Source organism: Camelus dromedarius, chromosome 15 (genome assembly GCF_036321535.1).
Source record: "Camelus dromedarius isolate mCamDro1 chromosome 15, mCamDro1.pat, whole genome shotgun sequence".
NCBI lineage: Eukaryota > Metazoa > Chordata > Mammalia > Artiodactyla > Camelidae > Camelus > Camelus dromedarius.
This window is the reverse complement of record NC_087450.1, coordinates 37,165,129-37,188,645: the sequence shown is the minus strand read 5'-3', so window position 1 is coordinate 37,188,645 and position 23,517 is coordinate 37,165,129. Positions and strand designations below refer to the sequence as shown.

General features: G+C 41.6%; 1 protein-coding gene across 3 annotated transcripts in view; it reads right to left on the bottom strand.

The window, feature by feature from the left end:
- Positions 1-18,809: 18,809 nt before the first annotated feature.
- Positions 18,810-23,517, bottom strand: part of ATL2 (atlastin GTPase 2) — a 51,293-nt gene continuing 46,585 nt past the window's right edge. For 2 of the 3 annotated variants that reach the window (XM_010997254.3, XM_064494574.1), the window contains exons 11-14: positions 23,258-23,329; positions 22,184-22,615; positions 20,628-20,642; positions 18,810-20,529 (exon numbers count right to left, since the gene is read on the bottom strand). In XM_010997254.3, coding sequence (XP_010995556.2) covers positions 20,422-20,529; positions 20,628-20,642; positions 22,184-22,615; positions 23,258-23,329 — 627 coding nt within the window. In that variant the 3' untranslated portion in view covers positions 18,810-20,421. The remainder of the gene's footprint in view (positions 20,530-20,627; positions 20,643-22,183; positions 22,616-23,257; positions 23,330-23,517) is intronic. The other variant, XM_031466861.2, reaches the window with a different exon arrangement.

Here is a 23,517-nt window from a genome sequence, read left to right as displayed (position 1 = left end):
CTCTAAGACCTGGCACAAGGCCTGAGCATTTGTTTATTGGCTCTCAAAATGTCTGTTAATTGGATATGACGGAATTCTCAATGGATTGTCCACAAGGTGTCTCCAGAATGGTAAAAGGTAACTCTCTCTTCCAGTTTAAGAGCTTCAAACCACCCCCCACCCCCCCCCCCAAAAACAAAAAAACAAGATTCCTGGAAGCAAAACAGAAGAAGCTATCAGTCATGTCATTACCGGGCATTCCCAGAACGTAATGTATGGGCACAGGGGAGGAAGGATCTGGGGGAAGGGAGGCCAGAGATCTCAGCAGTAGCCACGGATGGGTTTCCCAGCTGGTCCCAGCAGGCCAGCCTTGCGTGACTGGCTTCTTTAGCTTGAGGTGTAGAACTCAGAAGAAAGGAGCCAATCCCTGTGAATATGTCTTTGTTGTCTCCCAGGCGAGGAGTTGCCAGCATCTGTGGTTTGGCTGCGGAATGAGCAGTGGAAGCACTTTCTCTTCCATTATCTCTGCATAACAGCCTGGCTGATCCCATGTCGTGTGAGTAACTTCCTGGCAAGGCAAGTGGATCCCATCTTACTTCACTGATGGCTTCCCTGAACCTCGGGTTTCCCCCATCCCTAATTCTGTGCCATGAAAGTCCCCTCAGGTATCAATCATTATTACTATTTTTTAGAAAAGTTTTATTGAGTACTAACCATTTATTCATTCACTTGAAATATTTTTTGGAACCCTCCTATGTACTATACGTTTTAAATATTAATTTACTAATATGATTACAACCTAAAGTCGATTTTATCTACAAATTACAGATGAAAAGACTGAAGCCATGTGAGTTTTGATAAGAGGTCCACAGTCGCAGAGTTGAATCAGTTACTACTGCTGTGGAAATACAGATTATTAAAGTAATAACAACACATTAAGCTTAAATTTCTGTGCCTCAGCAATTCAGGATGGTTTCCCAGTCTTGGCTAAACGAGGTCATACATTAGTGGTCAGCTCTGGGTTGATTAGGCAAAAAGCCTGGTGGCTGACTGGCTGGTGACTGAAGTCCCTCAGCTCTCCCCCGTGAGGTCTCCCACCGTGCAATAGACTGACTTGGCCTTACTATTACTCTGGATGCAAGAATCCAAAAGCAAATCAGCCCAATTCAAGTATCATTATTCTTCCTGCCCTGGTTTTACCAGACCTCCTCTATCACCAGAGACTGAGCCAGGGTCCTCATTTGTGGCTCTTAAAGCCTCTGTCTTCCTGTGAAACTTATTTGGGAATTTATATTATATCTATTTACATTTCAGCAGCTTTTGTCATTGAAAGATGCCTCCCCAGATTTTTTGTATCTCTACCTTGGGCTCTTGGTTTGATTACTTTCTAAAATAATTCCAAAATGTTTTGTCATAATTTTTTAAGATAGGCTTTATTCTTTATAGAAATTTTAGATCCATAGCAAATCGAGTGGAAAGTACAGAGGTCCCCTATCCCCCTCCCCAACGTACACAGCCTCCCCCACTAACAACACCCCCCCACCAGAGCGGCACATTTATTACATCTGATGAACCTACACTGACACATCACTATCACTCAAAGTCCCTAGTTTACATCAAGGTTCACTGTTGGTATTGTATAGTCTATGGGTTTTGACAAATGAATGATGGCATGTATCCACCATGATGGTATCAAACAGAATAGTTTCACCACCTGGAAATCCTTGGTGCTCCACCTATTCACCCCTCCCCCTCACTAGCCCCTGGCAACCACTGATCTTTTTACTGTGGTCATAGTTTTGCCTTTTCCAGAATACCATGTAGTTGGAATCACACAGTATATGTAGCCTTTTCAGATTGGCTTCTTTCAATTAGTAATAATATGCATTTAAGTTTCCTCCAAATATTTTCATAGCTTAATAGTCCATTTCTTTTTAGCACTGAATAATATTCCATTGTTGGGAAGCGCCACACTTTATCCATTCACCTACTGAAAGACATCTTGGTTGCTTCCAAGTTTTGGCAATTATGAAAAAATCTTCTATAAATATCAGTGTGCAGGTTTTTGTGAGGACAAAAATATGCAGCTCGTTTGGGCAAATACCAAGGAGCACAATTGCTGAATCATATGAAACTGCCAAACTGTCTCCCAAAGTGGCTGTCCCATTTTGCATTCCCATCAGCAATGAATGAGAGTTTCTGTTGCTTGACATCCTGCTCAGCATTTTGTATTGTCAGTGTTTTGAATTTGGGCCATTCTGCTAAGTGTAAAATGTTGTTTTAATGTCATAATTTTTATCAGCTAGACTGCAATGTTTTTCTGGAGCTTGGAATTCGTTTAATATTTGTTTTTCCCATTCCTTTCCTTCTTTCTTCATCTAATATCTTTGAATGTTAAAAGATCTTATGGTGGTTCCTTTTTTATTACTTCTTATAGAAGCAGGTGATATTTTCCTGTATCAGCTTTTTGCTTTCTTACTCACGTTACTTCGCTGTATTATTCCGCCACTTATGCTGAAATCGGTGGTGTGGAAGGAAGGGGAGAGATAAGGCACATCCCACAGTTCCTTTTCCTTTCAATCCTTCCTTACTCATCAGGAAGCCCAGGGTTCAGAGTGTAGCAGAATGTGCACATGCCAAGAAGCAAAGTGAAAACAACTGAGTTCATTGTGGGCAGTGTTCCTATTGTTCTGGTAAGGACAAAATGCATGTGCGTGCGCAAGCTGCAAAACAAAAACTGTGTGATTTCAGTGGTTGTGCATATAAGTTAAATGCTCTTATAGTTAACAGTCTAACACAGGCATTGTGGAATATAAAGATGAATGGTAAAATTCACACTAATATTAAATTTTCTTAGCAAAACATTAAACAGTAAATTAAAAGATCATGATAAGAGAGAGAGAACATGGGAGAAAGGAAAGAGGTTCATATATTAGGACCTTCATTGGCACTTTTCCCCTGATTTTTGAGGAAGAGTCTTTCATTTTCACTCATACTGAGCCCAACAAATTAGGTAGCCAGCCCTGCGCAGGAGGTTAGCACTGAGAAGACCCTGTTATGCAGCTCAATCCCTTCATGGGACAAGGAAGATGAGGCCCAGAGAGGTGAACTAATGTCTTTCTTAAGAAATTAAAAGGGAAGGGTAGGATGGGAGGAACTTCCTCCATCTTCAGACCTCGAGAAGTGAGCTCAAAACATACTAAATCCAGAGGGAACTGCACCCCTCTAATCTGTCCCTGTCCAGTTTCTCTGGCGCCCATCCCCTCCCGTGATGATCCCAGGTTCCCAGAGCCAGCCTTGTCCCCTGGGTTCGAGCACAGTGGGGCCAAACTCCCAGCATTCTTTGCGGCCGCTGCATATTTTGGCTGCATTCCCACCATCCTGGATTCTCCCGCTAGGCATCACTCCCACACAGGCAACAGCCAGACAAGATCGTACACCACCAACTGTGTCTCGCCAGCCCTGAGCACCTGGGGACTTTCAACAGTGTTCTATTCTTGGGAATGTTCGGCTTCTAATAAGTCCACAAATCCTTTAAAAGTTTAGAAAATGAATTGTTCGAGGTGGGGTTTACAGGAGAAGGAGTCCTGATGCAGTGTCCTGTATCTTCCTCCCTTGGACAAATTTCTTCTTTTCTATGCAGAAAAAATAATAGGGAAAAGAAGGGAGTGTTCGGAGGACTGGCTTGGGAAAGATGTGATGTCTTTTCCTGTTGTCAAAATCCTTGCTGTGAGGCTTGGAAATGCTGATTTTGAAAGATTTAACAGTCTCTTTCCAAGGCAACTCACTGAATAACACATATAACAAGAGTCTTATCAGATGTCATGTCATCTGATATTCCAGCCAGCACCAAACACACACACACACACACACACACACACACACACACGCACATTGTTTTTACTTCTACAAGGAATAAAAAATGGGACACTTTTTCTTAAATTACAGTGAGATAATTTTATCCTCCCATGCAACCCTAGAGCCCAAGCCATTCCCAAAACACAGCAAAGCAAAGTTTGAAAGGACACCATGTACCATTTCATTCCCTTGGATGGAAACATGATTTTGAACTCCACCCTGCCGTCCCTCCACCTTCATTAAAACCCTAGAAGGACATTTCCTTCGAATGATATGTCTTCTGGGATTTCTTTGTGTTGCCTGAAAATTATTTCTTTTGAATCAAAACGTTTGGGGCTAGGTCATCGCTAGCGTGCAGTGGCAGAGCGGACTGGGACTGTGGTTATGTAGAAGGAAGACAGGCCTCGTACCCTGGGGACCACCACACCCTGTCCCAGCTTCCAGCTGCTCAAGCTTTCTTGGAGAAGGTCCTTTCCAGACACCACCAGCCACAGGGTTTACCAAAAAAAAACAAAACAAAACAAAACAAAAAAAAAACCCCAGCCTCTGGCTTCTGTGCTGTGGGGGCAACTTCTGGCTCCACCTCTGCCTGGATCGTACCCCTCCCACCAGCCCTCCCACCAGACCCTTCACTTTGGTCGGGCTCTTTCTTTCTGCCAGCTCCTGTGTGCTGGGCTTTGGGATTCTCATTTGCTTCCTGAGCTTTCTTGCCAGGACTCAGAATCCAGTCCTGCTCAGTTCCCCTCATGCTCTTGCAAGAACCAGTCCAAATGCAACCTCCCCTCCAGGCCTCCCTCACCGTTCTGAGGCCCGTCCTAGAGCATCTGAGCAAGGCCAGTATTCTAGCACATTCTCTTCCCCCTTGTGTTTGCCTGCCCACTCAGTAATAATGATTTATTTTTCAATGCTTCTCCTTCCATCCCAATGCCTAACGCAGGACAGTATATAGGCACACAATAGGTGTTCAATAAAGATTAACTGTATAAATTAAAAGCTCTCCACTGTGAAAATATTTGCAAAACGATGAGACTGACAAAGGCTTAATTTCCAGAGTATACAAACAGCTCATAAAATTCAATAACAAAAAAACAAACAACCCAATCCAAAAATGGGCAGACAACCTCAACAAACATTTCTCCAGTGAAGACACACAAATAGCCAATAGGTACATGAAAATACTCAATACTGCTAATTATCAGAGAACTGCAAATCAAAACTATGATGAGGTATCACCTCACACCATTCAGAATGGCCGTCGTTAAAAAGTCCATAAAACATAAATGCTGGAGAGGGTGGGGAGAAAAAGGACCCTCCTACGCTGCTGGTGGGAATGTAAATTGGTGCAGCCATTATGGAAAACAGTATGAAAGTTCCTTAAAAAACTAAAAATAGACTTACTCTATGATCCAGCAATCCCACTCCTGGGCATATATCCAGAAGAAACTCTAATTCAAAAAGATACATACACCCCAACATTCATGGCAGCACTATTTACAATAGCCAAGACATGGAAGCAACCTGTCCATCAACAGATGAATGGATAACAAAGTTGCAGTATATATATATATATATATATGTATATATATATATATATATGTGTGTGTGTGTATATATATATATATATATATATATACACAATGGAATAATATTCAGCCATAAAAAGAGAATAAAATAATGCCATTGCAGCAACGTGGATGGAATTGGAGATCATCATACCGATTAAAGTAAGCCATAAAGAGAAAGAAAAATATCTTATGATATCACTCATATGTGGAATCTAAAAAAAAAGAGACACAAGTAAACTTATTTACAAAAGAGAGAGAGACTCACAAACATAGAAAACAAACTTAAGGTTACTGGGGGGAAAGGGGATGGGAAGGGATAAATCGGGAGTTCAGGATTTGCAGATACTAACTACTATATATAAAATAGGTAAACAACAAGAACTTACTGTATAGCACAGAGAACTGTATTCAATACCTTGTAATAGCCTATAATGAAAAAGAATATGAAAAGGAATATATATGTGTGTAACTGAATCACTATGCTGTACACCAGAAACAAACACAACATTGTAAATCGACTATACTTCATTAAAAAACAAAAAAGAAACAAGAAAACTCCCCATTGCAAGCACAGCATTCTCTGTTAACATAACCTGCACAAAAACTCAGTAAACATATGTGGTGGGAACTTTGATTTCAGGTCCATAAATGTCTTTCAGCTGTGTTCTCCAAACCCCTCCTCCATCACTGCAAAGGCCATAAAGGAGGTTGTACCCGTGAGATCTGAAAAGTCACGTGGGCTGCTCTGCCCAGCTGTAGGGCACTAGGGGCGGTTGTTGAGCTTTGAACAAATCCTGGGATTATTTATAATTGAAAATCAGACTCCAAGAGCCTTCAGAGCCATGAAGGAGTTTATTATTCTCCACCCCACGTGCTTCCCCTCTGTCCTCTCACCTCCCCGCTCTGGCCTGACATCCTGCCACACTCACAGCAGGCTCAGGCCTCAGAGCACCTGGGCTGGGCAAGTGGCCGCCTTCCCACCGGGTCAGTCCGGGAGTCAGGAGCTGCAGACCACCCTGCACGCCCACACATGCCCTTCTGACTGGGATGGAGCATCAAAGGATGAGAATGGCCAGCTGAGGCGGAAACTCGACAGGACTGCCTTAGTCCAGGCTTATCTCAGCGGGGGCCTGCTGAAGTCCGGGGAAGGGGTGGAGGCCACTGGGAGGACCTGGGTGGGAGCGCAGACCTGTCCCCACTCACATGACGAGCTCGCCTCCGCGCTCCCATTTGACCCCCCCTCAACCTTGCATGCTTGGCCTGAGCCCACCCCTCCCGTCAACACAGAAAGCTCTTCAGCCTCTAACGTAAACCGTGCCCAGGCCAGGTGACTAAGAAAGAGAAATCGTAAAGAACGTCAGCCCTGGAGAGGCAGGTACACATCTAAGCGACTGGACATAGAACTGCTGCAGAGCCCTTTCTTCAAAAGAACCTGACCAGAAAACCCAGTGAGCAGAATGATAAAGCCCCCGAGGAGCAGTCCGCACTGCCGCTCCTCCCTTCGCATCTGCCAGGCCAAGGTGTCTTCACTTTACTCACCTCCCGTACGTCCGCTCCTTCCTGACGTCTTGGAGCCCAGCCACGGTGTGCCCTCGGGGACGCCAAGGCCAGCAAAGCCAAGCCGCAGGCAGCCCTCTCTTGCAGGTCCGGGGATGGTGTTCATGGAGAACCACAGAAGACAGGGACATTGACCAGAGCAATAGTTAGAATATTCCTTCTTGAGAGTGGTAGGAACCCAATACGAACAAGCTTAATTACAATGAGGCTTCACTGGAAAGATACTGGAACATCCAAATACATGTTTGGGCTCTCAATGCCTAGAATTGGGCCTCCGTGTCATGAAGACCGCTCTCTCTGTCTCTCCTCTCTCCTGACCCCTACTTGGCTTTATTCTCACCAGCGCAGGTGGGTTTTCTCCGTGTGACTGAGAACACAGACCCTGGAACCTAGATTCCCATCCAGCTCTCCAACCGCCCTGAGCTAAGATGGCTTCACCACCAGCTCTTCTTTGAACAGTCCTAGAAAGACATCTGATTGGCCCAGATTCTGTCATGTGCCCATCCCTGGAGCAGTCACTGTGGCCTGAGGGATGGATGCCTGCTTAAATCCTGGCCAAGAGCATGGGATTCTGGGATTGGCAGCTCCTCCCAACCACTAGGAAAGGGCACTGGGAGAAGTAGTTCCCCCAGAGAAAGAGGGGGCCCTGTTAGGTTAATGATGACCAACAGCCCAGATTCTTAACATTTTGACAAAGACTCTTTTGGAAGCAGTGCTGTAACTGAAAGAAATCTCCCATGAGTTCAACTTCAACTATTAGGGACTAGGGCAAGGAGAGCCTTGCAGGGCCCCTAGGGCCACCCACAGAGGGAGCCATCTGCCTCCCTCCCTGCACACCCAGAGCTAAACCCAGGCATTAGTGGGGAGCATATGTGTTGCTTTTCCTTTTAAACCTAATTCAACTCGAAAGGACTCTTCATCTTATCTTGTGCAAGTGAGCAAGGGAGAGTGTTGTTGGTTCAGTGGTGCAATAAATAACCTCTCGTTATGAGAAACATGATGCCTCAGTCCCTAAGCCATTTGGTAACCATAATCTGACATTACAGAAGCTTTTCTTGTGAGACCAGAGATATCTGAGCCACTTCCCTTTTCAAACAACTTCAGCTAATGGCTTTCCATGCTATTAGTGGAACGAATCCAGGCTATCGTTGATTTGTGGTCACTTGATTGGGTCCTGAACGGGGAGGTGCAGCCTTGCGAGGAGGAATAATTGCCTGGGAACACTGCAAAGTGATACAATTGTATGGAGTTGGAGGAACCACAGATTTGGAGAAACTCGACTCCTCCGGAGAGATGAAAATATTTGTCCGGGTTTCTCACTCCCATGCTGGCCCCTTCCTCACTCTGATGGCTCACTTCAGCCCTCTCTGCCTCTCCATTGTTCCCGACCCTGGGAATGTTTTCTTAGAAAGGAGGGCCTTCTGCTTGGATCCTACTACACAAAGCCAGGAGCCATGTAGAAAATGATCCAGCCGCACAGCCTGGCTGGCAGGTCTAACCACTGTATCCGTAGGTAAATGTCAGTCCTGGGAAAGCTCCTAAAACTTTGCCTATGCATTTCAGACTCTGACTCCCGTCACCGTCACCACAGGGCAGTTAGAGTGAGCGCAGCAGTGGGTGTGGCCATTAAACAGATCTCTCTCTACTAGGAAAAGAGACACCATCTTGTATAGTAAAGTTGCCTGCCCACCTGCATGCTTCTGGGCTGCCCCACGGGCCCATTTTAGGAGACCTTGGTACCATCTGACCTAAAAGAAAAATGACAGTAGAACCTGACAACACGCTAAGCACACTTCACAGGGTGGAAGAAGGAACACCAGTGGGCCTGCATTTGTTTTGACATTGGAAACCTGGCTTCATTTTTCTGAACCATAACAACCAGAGGTTATCTCAGCCTTGGGAGGGACTTTTTCTTTTTAATAAACTTTTAATTTGGGAATAATTTTAGTTTTACCGAAAAGTTGCAAACATAATACAAAAAGTTCCCTTATACCCTTCACCCCGGGTCCACTAATGTTAACATCTTTCATGATCTCATGTGCTGCAGTTGTCAAAATTAAGTAATTCACATTGGTACCGTACCATCAGCTAACTCCACACACTATTCGTATCTCACCCATTTCTTCACTAACGTTTCAGGATCCCACATCGTGTTTAGTCATTGTGTCTCCTTTGTCTCCTCCAATCTGTGACAGTTTTTCTGTCCTTCCTGGACATGACCTCGATTAGGGTGAAAAGTACCGGTCAGATACGTCCTAGAATGTCCCTTAGTTCAAGGGACATGTATGAGGTTGTCTCAGAATAGACGAAAGTTGCAGGTTTTGAAGAAGAAGACCCAGGGGTGAAGGGCCTGTGAGGGGCTTTTTAAAGAACAGGTAGCTCAGACGTTACAAGTTGACCTGCCTTCAAACCAAATCATATATTGTTCATTCTAATCTCAATTTTTAAGAAATGTCTGTGCCAATTTTGTGCTGGTTTTTCAATTCAGATTTCCAGTTTCTTTAAAAAATAGAAAGGGCCGGTAACTGCAGGCCCCCCTGGCAGTCACGATGGGCACTGGGAAGCAATGCCCCCACCGCACGCAGTGCATCCTCTTCCAGCCCCACCGGTCCGGTGGCCTCCCCAGCTCTCAGGTTCAGCGTCAGCTGCCATCGATCATCATGTCCATGGTGTTGATTTTCCTATAGTAAAGGGGTGGCTTCTGTGTTTCTATCACAACAGAAATGAACCCAGATGGCCCCATGCTTCAAGAGGGAGAATGCAAGAGCAAGAAGTGTGGTGAGCGGCATCTCAAGGAAACTGCAGGTTTCTGAACAACAGGAAAGGGGGTGAATGCAAACTCTGAAAACTGCACATGATTCTCTGTGACAGTTGTCCACCAGACACAGGCCTCACCAATTCTTTGGCAGCAGAAAGGAGGGGTGTGGGTCAGGACGGAAGCCGAGAGGGAAGTAGACATGTGAAGGGAAAGGAGGATGTAGCCTCCACCTGTCCTGAGTTCCCTTCCCCAGGACAAATTCATGTCACTACCCAAGGATGGCCCTGTCGCCTAGTGGGCATGGCCACCTAGTAGGGTCTGTGCAGCTGGGCCTCCTCTGGGCAGGAATGTCCAGCACCGCCAACTCTACCTCAAAAGAGATCCTGCGAGCAGACAGAGGACCTCCTATATCTTTTGTACCCTCCCTGACATACAGGCCTGTTGGAGGCACAGTGGGGGTCTGTCTGATTCTCCTCTACATGGCCCCCTGACTTTGAGTCAGACATCCTCTGTTATATGAGCTAGAATTCTGAGCCCCAGCTCCACCCCCACCCAGGCCAAGCGATGATAGGTTCCCCAACTCCCCCTCCTCCTCTGCCCCTCTCCTATCACACCCATCACCCCAGCCTTAAAGGCTTTAGGATCTGTAGAATGTGACCACACCAGGTATTGGGATAGTGACCAAGCCAAGTCTCTAAGCACCCTGCTAATGTGATGAGTCCTACCCAACACATCACCAGAGCAAACCCACTTGGAGTGGAAACTCAGGCGAAAGGAGTGAGCACTGGACCAGGAGTCAGTGGATCTGGACTCCAGTCTTGATTCCAGTGCTGTGCAGTGTTGGGCCTATCACCTAACCTCTCTGAGCCTGAACTGTCTCAGCTATCAAATTGGGTGACATTTTTACCTGTCTTGGCAACCTCCTGATTTCTATGACGTGTGAAGACAAATCACACCACAGAATCAGCTTCATAACTTGTTCCTTTCACTCTCAAGCCTGAGTTCTATCCTTCACTGTGTGTCCAGAGCAGCCCGCCTTTCTCCAGCAGTGCACTAGCATCACGTCCCTGCATATTTGTTAACCCTGCACCCCTACTCCTAGTAGGACTGCCTTGAGGACAACATACTCATGTTGGAATATGGCCTGGTTGATATCTATTCCAGTGATTAGTACAGGGTATGTCAAGATTGTTTGTTGAATGAACAAAGTAATCAAGCAAGCAAGGAAATAACACAGTATATGTAAAAGCTCTTTGTCAGGCTTTATCTAAATAGGAGGGGCTAGGGTTGGTACCTGACTAGTTCCTGGGTAGCTGACCTGACCTAACCACCCTCCTCTCAGAGAACCTGTTCTGGCCCACAGCCAGTGCTTTTTACCTTGCCCTGCCTTCTGATCAGCTGATTGGACCAGAGGTTGACACCTGACTTAAATTTGTCAATCTATTGGCTGACAAGCCGCCAGTAAGACTCTTTGAATGTTTGAGTTGTCACAGAGATGAAAAATCATGAGGTAAGTGTAGGTGATTGAACTGAGATGTTATGTAGAACCATGACTGCGGCAGCCATCATAGCCCAAGAAGCCCCTAGAGAGAGAGGAGATGGAGAAATAGCGATGAGAGAGGTCCTCTGAGCCTTAGAATCGGAGAGGGCAACCTCAGTTCCAATATTCCAGTTGCATTTTCGGTCTGGCTGCACTTTGTGTCTTGTGCTTGGATGCCTGAGAGATTTTCCCTTGACAGTGAATATCAACCCCTCTTTGCTTAAGCTGGGGGTGGCGTGGGGGTTAGAATATCTGTTCCTTATACCCAAATAATCTTTCACTTAGACCCTAGGCAAGCAAGACAGTCTCTCATTAACAAGTACAGACACACCTACGGGGAGAGGAAAGGGACACCGGAAGGGCTGAGGTGGACGCGAGGGCTTGCTGGGGGCAGGGGTAGGTCTGAGGGCTCTCCTGTGGCGCAGGACAGACCCTGAATCCCAGAGTTGATGACGGGAGTGGTATCTCCCTAAGGAGACACAAAGATACTTCTTTCAGATGAGCAGTGAAGGCTGAGCCATAAGCTTAAAAAACATTCCTAAGAAATAACCCTTCAGCCTGGCACGATATTGCTGGAGCTGAGGGCCACCTGTTAGTGGCTGGACCAGGAGGCTTCCCAGGACTCTCTGCAGAGGTGGACTGGCTCTGCAGGGCTGGAAACCTATCATACCAGGCGATAGCTAAGCTCACGATAGGCAAAAGTGCAAACGAGTCATATGAGCAAAGTGCCGAAACCAAGAGAAGGAGGCAAAGCCGACTTTGGGCCTGGCCAATGGGATCCTGGTAAGAAAAGATTCCTCATCCAGGGACTCATCAGATGGTGTTTGTCGTAAGACTATGAAACACTGTGGAACTTGTGGTCCCTGTGATTTGTCTGTCTCAGAGGAGCTAATGTTTATGGACTTTCTTCTGTAAGAGGCAGAATTATCAATTTGGGTTGCCAGTTTTGAAAGTTCTCAAGTTTCTGGAAGAAACTTGACTGAAAAGAACTAGGCATCTCTGCATGGGTTTTATTCTTAATTCCAGAGGATGCTATAGCGACAGGCTTTACAAACACCCAAAACCATGTTCCTTTTCAAATTCTCAGAAGTTGCAAGTGTTGGAAGAAATGAGCGTTTATGGAATAATGAACATGTGTCAGGCACTGAGCTAGGCCCTTTGATGAGACAGAAGGGAATTCAGTCCGTGCAGGGTCTCCAAAAATTATTATACCTATTTCACTGAAGAGAAAATGGAATTGCAAAACAAAAATGAAATAGCTTGCCCAAAGTTCCACAGAAAAAATGGAGCCAAACTGAGATTCTGAGCCATGTCGTCTGTCTGTCTCAAGCTCCTAATCTTTCCTTGGCACGTACTGCCTCTCTGTGATGGGTTCTTCTCCAGCATTTTGCATATTCTATGATCCTGTTGCAGCATTTGGAACTTCCAAAACGATAGTAAATAACGGTCAATAGTAATAGCGGTCAAAGCTACTTGTTCCTGATTTTTAAATGGCTTCACTGTTTCATAGCTTGCTACAGTCATTATCAGGTTTAAAAAGCTTTATTCTATCCCTATTTTACGTGGAATGTTTATTAGTAATTGCTGCTAGGTTTTATCAAATGCCTTTACTTTCGATTATTATAATAATGCAGTTTTTTTCTCTTTTAGTCTAGTAGTAAATTTTTTGGATAAATTTCCAAATTTTAAACTACCTTTACAAACCTGCAATAAACTTGGACTTAATTTCCTTTCATTCTTTTTTATAACTTTCTACTAGATTGTGCTTACTAATATTTGTTTAGCATTTTAGCTTTTACATTCACAAGTAAAACTGTTTTCTGTTCTTCTTTTTCTATTTTTATCAAGTTTTAATATCAGTAATACTTGGGAGCTATTTCCTCCTGTTTCTCTGGCCTTAAGATAGTTTAAATAATAGCCTGCCAGTTTCATGGATGCTGGTACAAAACTCCAGGATCCAGGACAAAAAGATAGTTTATTACTCACAGCAGTAGTTAGGAGTGAGAGATCACATTTTGGTGCCGATTTCCTCAGGGCGTGTTGAGAGGACCAGGTGACACCTGCGCCTGCAGTGGTTGGATTACAGGAGAGAGCCCTGGGTTTAGGGAACCTGATGATTTAATAATGGGCACTAAACATACCTGCTGTTTGCTCCAGTGCGAGACATACTCTGTCTTCCAAGGTTGTAAGAAATCTGCCCCTTATTCTGTAGGGAACCACTATCTCCACCTTCCATAGTCATTTACCATCCAGACATCCTTGAGAAGATGGCCCGGAACAAGGAGCCGTCAGTAGTTCACTCACAGAGGGTGTACACAAAGGTGAGAGACCCATGGGGAACGACTTCCTAACAATGGATAGCTGAGGCCAAAGTGATGAAATATTAGTACTCGTTCACTCTTAGCAGTGGCATATGAATGTCGTTACATTATTTCCTGTCTTTTTCTATAAAGTTTAAACTTTACAGAAAAAAAAAAAAAAGGAAGAACAAGGAATGGAATAGCTATCTCAGGATTTGATGAGATTTCCAGCGGAATATGGTGACTTCCCTTTGGGGACACTGTGCATTCCTGAATTGGATGGGTGGGGCAGGGTAAGGCCCTTCTAATTAAAAGAATCTACAAAATTGAATGGTCAGCTCTGGATGGACTTCAGAGTTCCTTAGCTATTCCTACTTGTTACCTAGGCATTTCATTATATTCATAGGTGATGCAGGCATAGATGATTGGAAATCAAACACACACACACACACAATTTCCAAACAACTCATGGATGGGATTATCCACGTTTCTTAAATCTCTTTAGTCTTTCCTTAATGAGCTCAGTGGGAGGGCTGTCATTTATGCTCCTAAAGTATTGGTGTATGAAAAACGTCCTGGGCCCAGGAAAGTCAGTGGTGAACAAGATAAACATGGCCCCATCCCACAGAACTTACTATCTAGTGGAGAAGATAAATAATTCAACAGAATAATAAGATGTGATTGGCTCTCAGATTCACTAGAAATTGATTTAGCTCCCTCCCCTTCCATAGCTGCTCACCCACTCGCTCTCTAGGGGGCTGTAGACAGTGCAAAATTAGTGCAGCTTTCCTGTGTTTGTCCCATAGAAAGTAATAGAACAGGAGGGCCAGGGAACCCATAGATGAATAAAAGATCCAGTAAGGTGCTGGTTGACAAAAGGTGTCACTCAGGTACCTTTCCTCTTGTTCAGATTTTCCTTTTCATAGGAAATCCCAACATCTTGCTTCATACATCAAACAAATACTGATTGCTTTAAAGCACCCAGAAAATCTAACAGAGCATTAAATATTCAAAATTAGAATATTCTCTTGAGGTTCTTTGCCCAAATGGTCCTTTGCTCTCTTCTGCTCCCCTGATGCCATTCTTGTGACCATAACAGTATGTCAAACACAGACACATGCATGCATTCTAAAATTTTCTCTTCATTTCTAAAATGCTCTCTTATTCACTCCAAAAGGCTGAGGGAGTAGGAGAGGCAACTACTTCTGAAACAGGAATAAGATTAGCTAATGAGAATGATGGTCTCTTTACCCATCCTCTCAGCAACAACCAAAACGCAGCTACAGTTCAATTTAAGCAAACCCCTACATGAAAATTCTGATTTATAGAAAATATTCAATTAAACTAATATCAAATCCATTGAATAGTCCTTACTTTTGAAAGCATTCAGAGTAGAACTCCTTTATTTAGCAAGCTCCCCTCACAATGATTCCCCAAAAATATTTACTCTGAAAGAGAAAATGTACCTGCAGTTTGGCTTCTTCCCACATTTGATACCAGAGGTACCTAAAGTCAGACAAGCAATGAGCAAAATGCAAAACCAGATGCTAGTTTCCTTCAAAAAGTGAGGTAACAGTTCTAACCTGCTACCAGCTAAGATGCTAGGCTGCCACGAATGATTCTGAAAGATGGACTTCATCTGCCCTCTGCTGTACTACAGGCGAATGACAGGCCATCCTACGTTAGCAGCAGGAGATAAAGCCAAATTTGGCGTGCACCAGCATCTCTCGCTAGAATATAAAAGCTATGCAAAGACTGTGCCTGTGGTTCACCACTGTCTCCCCAGCATAAAGCGTAGTCAGAATAGAGCAGGCAATCAATATGTGCCTAGTGAGTCAACATCCAGGGAAGGAAGTGGGCTTACAAACTGTCTGCATAGGCATTATACCAAGAGCATTAGGGGCCCAAGGAAAAAATGTTTTGTAACTCCCTGTTCATAAGTGTTTGCAATAAATCGGCGGCAACTGGGCATGCCTGATGTCCTCTCATAATTCCCCTGGGTTAAACAAGATAATAAATTTGGAATATTCAGATTTAATGATAAAGGTCAATTTTCTAAACGTTGCTTACTGCCAAGAAATCAATGTTTGAGAGCTTAGGATCTAAAAGCCATGAGGTTAAAAAAAAAAAAAATACGATTGTCTCTGTCAATGGCAGAACCACTTGAGAGAGCACAAAGTTCTGTCATCTTTCATCCCTTTCTCCAGAGACCCCTACTGCTACCAGCCCTCCAGTGACTGTCCGGGTGTCTCTCAGGCACTGGTGAAGGCAAGGATGGGAATGATAGGTGCCATCTTTCGTTGGGGGTGGATTTATTGAGTATGAGAGAAGTCACATTAGGGCTGAGATTTTGACATTTGATATACCTACATACTTAACCAGAAGCTTAGGCATCTCAGGGAGTCAAAAAAAAAAAAAAAAATCAGTGTATGCAGAACAATTCTAAGTGATCTCTCTTTCTTGATGGGAGTAGGTATACACCCACTTTTTTCCATGACTACATTGTTTGCCATGTTAAGTTTGTCAGAAGGTTAAAAAAAATTAACTTATTTAAATAACAGGCCAAATGTCCACCATTCCGACCCCCTGACCAGAAAAAAAAAAAAGGTTATGGACAAGCTTCAGGAAGTAATTATTAGACTATTGGCCAAATAGAGCCAGTAGATGGAGCCTTTAAGATATGCGAAATTGAGTGCAAATTTCCTATGGTATCCGCTTCCCAAGTACCCTTCACATATCTGGTTCTCACCAATCCTGTGGGAAGGGGAAAACTGTCATAAACAGTCAGAAACTGTTAGCAGAGATCCAAGGTCTAGTGCTCTCTCCTCAAAACCCCATCTCCTCTCAGAAGGGTCAAAGAAACCATGTGAGCATTAAAGAATTACTTAATGGCCTAGGAAAATGTCCGTATTATATTTTTAAAAAATACATCATGTACAGGGCAATTCTATTTTTGTGTAAAATAAAAATCGAGTGTATTTTATGCATATATATATATGTGTCAGTAAGCACAGGAAAAGATTCCAATAGCACACATACCAAAATAATGGTCACCTCTGAGGGATACAATCAGGACAGGAAGATTTTCACTCTTGCCTCATATTTATCTTTAATGTAGTATCATGAGTAATTTTCACCTTGGTTCAGTAGTAACAAATCTTTCCTCTACCTTTTAGTACTTTTCAGAGTGCAGCCAAGCCAAAGCTTTGAGTTAGGATCATTATTCATCTGCATCTGAAACTTCACACTGATGCAAACCCCTGAGGCGTAGAGTAGAATCCTGGGTCTGCAGGCCTGAGATCCCAAGATGCCTTTTGTGATAAAGTGCTCTCCTGAGCTACACAGAGGCTGTGATCGCCTCTCCTAAGCGTTTTTCTACTCATCTTTAGGCACTTCTGACCGGGTCAACTGCTAGCTTAAGCACTGAAGAACACAAGGACGTTAACAGTTGAACTGCACTGAAGTACATCAAGGGTAGGTCAATTCCTCAGCCTGAACTCCAGCAAACTGCAAATCTGGAGAATAAACTACTAAGATCTGATAGAAGACTGAGATAGACAAGGTGGCATTTCAAAGTCCTAATGTAGTTGTTCGCCCAAAAACCAGGTGGAAGATTCCCCAAAGTTAACCTCTCTGAGTTTTCAGATTGAATCTCTTGATTAGTAAACCCTGGCCAAGTAAGATGGCCACCAGGAACAGCTGCCAGCTCTCCAAGCTGATCTGCACCATCACCCCACAGCTAGGGCACAAGTCAATTCTCGTCAAAAGTACAGGAAAGTGCAGGCCAGGAACAAAACTGCTGAAACCTGAAAGTGTGTGTAACAGACCCAAGCAACCCACACGAGCAGAGCAGCAGCTAATCAGAAAGCTAAAAGGCTAAGCAACTGCTCAGAGACTTCCTGTGAGGCCGTTTTGAGTATTTACACAGTGGACCACTAACAGCAACGTCATAGTGTTTTCTGAAATTCTATAGTATTTTTAAATAGGTTCTTAACCAAGTTAAGACCCAAACTTTTTTTTTAAATCCCACAATAGTGAAATAATGTAACTAACACCAGTAGCCCTCATACCTACAGCAAGGGTAAAGTAACCTGCCCAGTTCTGGCAGTGAAATAACGAACGATGCCCAGCTCGGAGTTCTCTGAAAATATAAACCCTCACATGTAAAATTCTGCTATTTGGTTTCACAAATAGAGTATGTTCAGTGAAGGAAAGATGACTAGCCAGCTACATGAAAAATGCATAAGGCATACTCAATAGCAGGGTCACAAATGACTGTTTCTTCCACAAAAGTAAATTATTTATGTCTTAACTAGGAAGATACATTTGTTTGTCATTAAGTTTCTTTTTTAAAAACCTACCTTATTATACAGAGTACAAAAAAAATTTACCACAGAAAATATACTAACACCAAAGTTATTTCAGCCAACAGTTTTGAGTTTGTTTTTAATCCCTTTTATTGCTTCTTGCTTAACAATGTTCAGAGTCTTCCAGCTGAAATCAAAGTACTGTCTTGGAATCCTTTACAGAACTGTATCTTCTTTCGGGAAAAACACTCTTTCCAATAAGAAATACTGAGAAATCCCATGGTCTAGATTTCACAACTCTTTTGTTAAAAAAGTAAATAAATAAATAAGCTATGTGTCTTTAATTTCAGAAGAACTGCTATCACACAACAAACTTTTTATTTTTTCATTCATAAAAACAGTCCACAGCACTCATAAAACAAAGTGACAGAAGAAATAGAGACACTTTTCAGGTGGATTCTGTTTAAGAACAGATGAGTTGGTAGTAGTTTAATACAGATGGATTAACAAATACAACCCATATAAAAACAGGATTTGAAATGAGGAGGGAGGAGAGAGATCAACCAAAGTAAATTTAGAACTTTTGGGCATGCAAATCAGCATCTCAATTCTTTTCACTTAAAGACCAAACTAGGCGCTTTAATAGGTGTTCATAGAGAAGGCTACAAAAGTACTGCAAAATGTGAGCCTTACATATACCACCAAAAAAAAAAAAAAAAAAAAAGACAGATGAAAGAAATTAATAAATCCCTTAGGCTAACCACAAGTTTTCCTAACAGAAGCAGACACAGAAAGTAACTTTTTACCAGCTTAGCTTCCAGGTACGATACCTCAGAGCTCTCACTTGGGTGTTTCCCGCTCATGTTCTTTTCAATATAAACAAATATGGTATATGTAATAGAACACATATTCGAAGAATTCCTTAAAAAAGAATCACAAGTTCCATTTTATATATACAACAAATTTTTAATTATGTACTGAAAATAAATTACAGGAAATAACTTTAAAATGCAACAGAGGACAAAGTCACGATAAACATTCCCATTGAATTCCCTTGGGGGGTGAGACTGCAGTGCTCAAGGAAGATAAATATCACAAATATATCAAAAACTTCAAATTGTCTATGCATTCACACACTGACATGAGCCACAAACATTCCTTCACAGGGACTGTACTCATTAGCCTACCACAGAACCAGATTTTGCCATAAACTACAAAACTTTTAATACAAAATTGTATTTATATATTTATAATTCATATACATGCCCTATCTGTGATTTTAGAAAATAAAAGCTACACACTGTACAGACACTCTTAACTCATAGCTGTAGGCAACATTTTTGGATGGAATTTCTCCCCCAATAAAATTAATGGCGTATTTTATGTACATGAAGGCTAAACTGCATAAAGACAGTTCAGTTTCCCAGATATGCATCTCCTTTTAGGGCAGGTTTATAAATTTAAAAAGGCAAGACAAATGTACACCTCAGAATCACTTTCTTAGCTACAAGAGTTGTCATGTAATTTCTGTGAAGTTTCTGACACATGCATTTATGTAATACTGGTATTAAAGGCAGTAAAGCAAATATATACTTTTAATGTCGTGGCTCAATAAAGGCTTCATTGTCATTCCAATCTGATTCTTGATACAGTGATTCATAACTTCTCTAACAATTAAAAATTTCAATGGGACACTGTGTTAAAGAGACTCTAAATAGATTTCTTAAAATATTTCCCTGAAATATCCTTTTACATAAGACAAATTTCAAAAACATTAGATTAAGTAAAAAGGAAAAAAAAAAAAAAAGAATTAAACATGGCACAAGTTGTGCATGATAAACGTACGCTCCTCAGCCAATCGTCATGTCTTAGGAGCCATGAACAGAATGCTTAAAACCAACAAACAATTTCACACTCTGTGGCAGCCATCTGTGAAGCCAGTTATACTAAACTACTTCTACAGTTGATTGTAAACTTTGGTTTATTTTTATTTGAGTTCTCATTGTACAGCAAGCATGAAAAAGAGGGAGAGTGGAGTCCATGAGGAGATGAACTGTCAGTCTGTCTTTAATCTGGCATGATGAGACACCTGGTCAGTCAGGCCTGCTTTGATAGAGTTTGTTACAGACTGCCTTATGTTTTCCTCCATCAAATTATCACCCAGGGGCTTCAATACCTGTGGTATGAGAAATGTGCAAAACAAATAAAAACATGAGGTAAAAGAAGAGTTACATATAAAAATAGATATAAAAATTCAATTCAAAACAACGAAGAAAATAACCAGGAATGTGGGAAATAAAAAGATGCTTCTCCCAAAAAAAGTTATGACGCTACAAATAATGCAGTTAGACATTTTATAATGCAACAAAAATGACTTTCCTCCTAGTCAAACCATTTACAATTCCTATGAGATGGATGTGCAATTCCATACCCTATGTGCAGCATCAAATCTGGTATGTATACAGCATTTATGCAGACCGGCCCAGACGGTCCTGCTTAGTGTCCTACATGTGTAAGTGTGAACACTTCAGATAGAGAAAAAAGTTAAAAATACTGTCTAATTTTTCTTCTTGTTATTGTTGGATGACAGTCTCTGTCGCTGAGCTGATGAAAGAGCACGGTGAACCATTCGACGTCTAGTAACTTCAAACAGTTTGGAAAACACCTAAAACACGGAGTGATTTGTTAGGAGAATGACTCAGAGTGCCTTGAAGTTAAAGAGTTTAAGACTACAACAATTTGAGACTTTTCTAGTTTTCTCACCTTCCTGGGACTCCTCTGAAGCAAAAGAAAAGAGAAATGCAGAAAAATTTAGACAAGGTTTGTTGACACAACACGGATCTTCTGACTACTTATCATCTTACCTCAGCTATACTGAAAATAATTTTACATACTTTAGATTCTTCCATTTAACTGTTTTGTAATAGTGGCACCTCTACAATCCTAGAATCAATGCTGTACAGGAGACGACTGGAAGACACTGTACAATTACTGAAATTCATGTTGCAGAAAATTAGTAATGTTCCAAAATTTTAAAGTAGATAATATTTTTTTAAAGTGAGGCTGTGATAACTTTTAATCCATGTTCTATCAGAAGGTATCAAAAGAATATGAAGAATGTTATTTTTTAAAGATATAAAAATTTAAATTTAACAAATATCCAAACACAAGCTTCTAAATCAGATTTGAATAAATGGAGCAATTCTCTAAAGAACAAACATAAAATCCAAAGGTAGTGGGTCACTGTATAAAATAGTAATGACATTATTATAAGAAAAGTCAATATCCAATCAACTTTCTTCAAAAAATGGTTTACTTCTTCAGTCTTGGAATTTGAAGCCAAAACCAACCTGGACCTACATATCCTAGATCTTCAAATAAGCCTAATACTTCACTGGCCCAGAAATGGTATCTGAAAACCCCTTTTATACTGCCAATTGTAATAACTGTAGCTTTCATTCTGGTTCTTGACATGATGCTCAAATATTTCATGATGATCATTTTAATGACAACATCCTTAAATGGAATTTTCTCAACACAGGCAATTCCAGACAACAGTTGGCTGATATACAACATGGCTTTCCTTAGTAGATACTTGTCAGGCCCAACTCTGAAATCTGGTTTGACATAAAAAATCATGATATGAACTCTGGTTGAGGCAACAAATTATGATTAAGAGAAGCTGGTTCCCTGTGGTACTTTGCTTTGTTCATTAGCATTTCCATAGTACAGAGGTCTAACAAAGTTTCTTTGATGTAAGAAATCCCTGTAAGGTCGTTCCTTGTGTACATCAGTAAATCACCACTATCTTCATGGCAGGCAATGAAGACCTGAATACCATCCAGTATTTTTCCTGGAATGTAAGGATGCATTGTTTCTTGCCAATATTAGTAAGAAACTTCTTTTGCTTTCCTAAAGCAAAAGAAGTGCACTTCCAAACTTCTTTCCTTACCTTTGTAACTCTTGCACTAATTATATTTTCTTTTCTCAAAAAAAAAAAAAAAAAAAATCCTTAAAGACTCTAGCCCTGACCATTTGTCTGGTATAATCAGGCCTATGACTAAGAATCTATCAAAAGGGTATTACAGATTTAAGTCGACCATAGCACACAGTAATTATGACTTTAAAGGAAAAAAAAAAAACCTCTTCAGTTCATACTTTCAAAGATTATAAATCTAAACAAAATAGAAAACAGCCTTTTGACATTCCCCATATGAAGGAAAAGTAGGTGCGCAAATACTAGGGAGTGGGGACGGGGGACGGGTGCAGAGTCACAGGGATGAGACTAGTCACTGAAAAATCACAAGACAGATACCAACCTGTTCCCATAGTGTTTCAGCAATCTGATCAATCATTGTTCCAATTTCTCTGAACTCCCCAGAGTATTTAACATATGCCCAAGTACAAAGAGATGTCAGTGCTAATCCCATGACAAGGTTACACAAGACGGCTATAGAGTTTAGGCCAACGAAGCCAGTCAGTCCTGAGATTATATACATTGCAAACATGACTGCAAACAGCGTAGCAGGGGTACGAGCAGCATAGAAGATATTTTTGCCATCATTGTGCTTTATAAAATTTGCATAGGTTTCTTCAATTTCAGCCTCAAGCTGGTCCTGGTAACGACGGCAGAATTCATCTCCACCCATTTTTTTCACAGAACGAAACTGTTTAATCGCCACATCCTTGAGATCCAGGTGTTTTCGCTCCAGATCTGAAGGTGCAATGTAAGGCTTGTCCCCACCACATACCTGTACAGACAGGATTACAGTAGGACAAATTACATGCTGGAAATAATTCCCACTGGAAGAAGTTTCCTGCTCATAGTTTTTAGTCTCAAAAAAATCAAACTACCTACATGATTCAGTTTTAAATTTGTTCATAATACTTCACACATTATCATAACCTACTTATTTCTTACATGTTTAACTGACTCAGGAAAAATAAATTTTCCAAATTAGTTATATACCAATAAAGACCAAAAAATTACACTGCAATCTGTATCTCACTTCATTTGACCCACCAATACACCAAGAGTACAAAAGACTGCTGGCAAGAGAGTGGGTAAAAGATAACACATAAAAAAGGACTTTAATGTTTGAGTTAGCAAGCTTAGCACAGAAATTGCTATGAACCTAAAGCTAATGTTACTGACATCAGAAGCTACTAATAACAGCACTCTGAATCATGAGTCAGAAAATAATTCACTACCTGTATCCTGCACTTTAACCATGTGAATAATTTTCTTAGTTTATTTCCAGCAGAGATGATAAAGGGAAATTAAGGAATTATGTAAAATGACAATGCATAAGGAGCACAAATTGGTTCACTTATTTTAAATATAAAAGTCTTCTATCTCACTCTAGTGTCAAATTTAGATTTTAGTTACAAACCTGCTCCATACTTTTGCAATAGATCTCTCTTGCTCCTGCTACTGCAGCAAGATTATTAGCTTCCGCTGTTGCCTAAGAAATAAAATAAAATGTGCCAATTTTATGCAAAAAAAAAAGCCTGATGACTAGAAATTCTAATAAATACAACGAATTATGTATAATGAACCAAAGTCTAAAAATGAATCAGAGAAAATATTACCAACTTCCAGTTTTCCTTTCTAGTGAAGGAAATACTAGTATGAAGGATGTAATAATTGCTT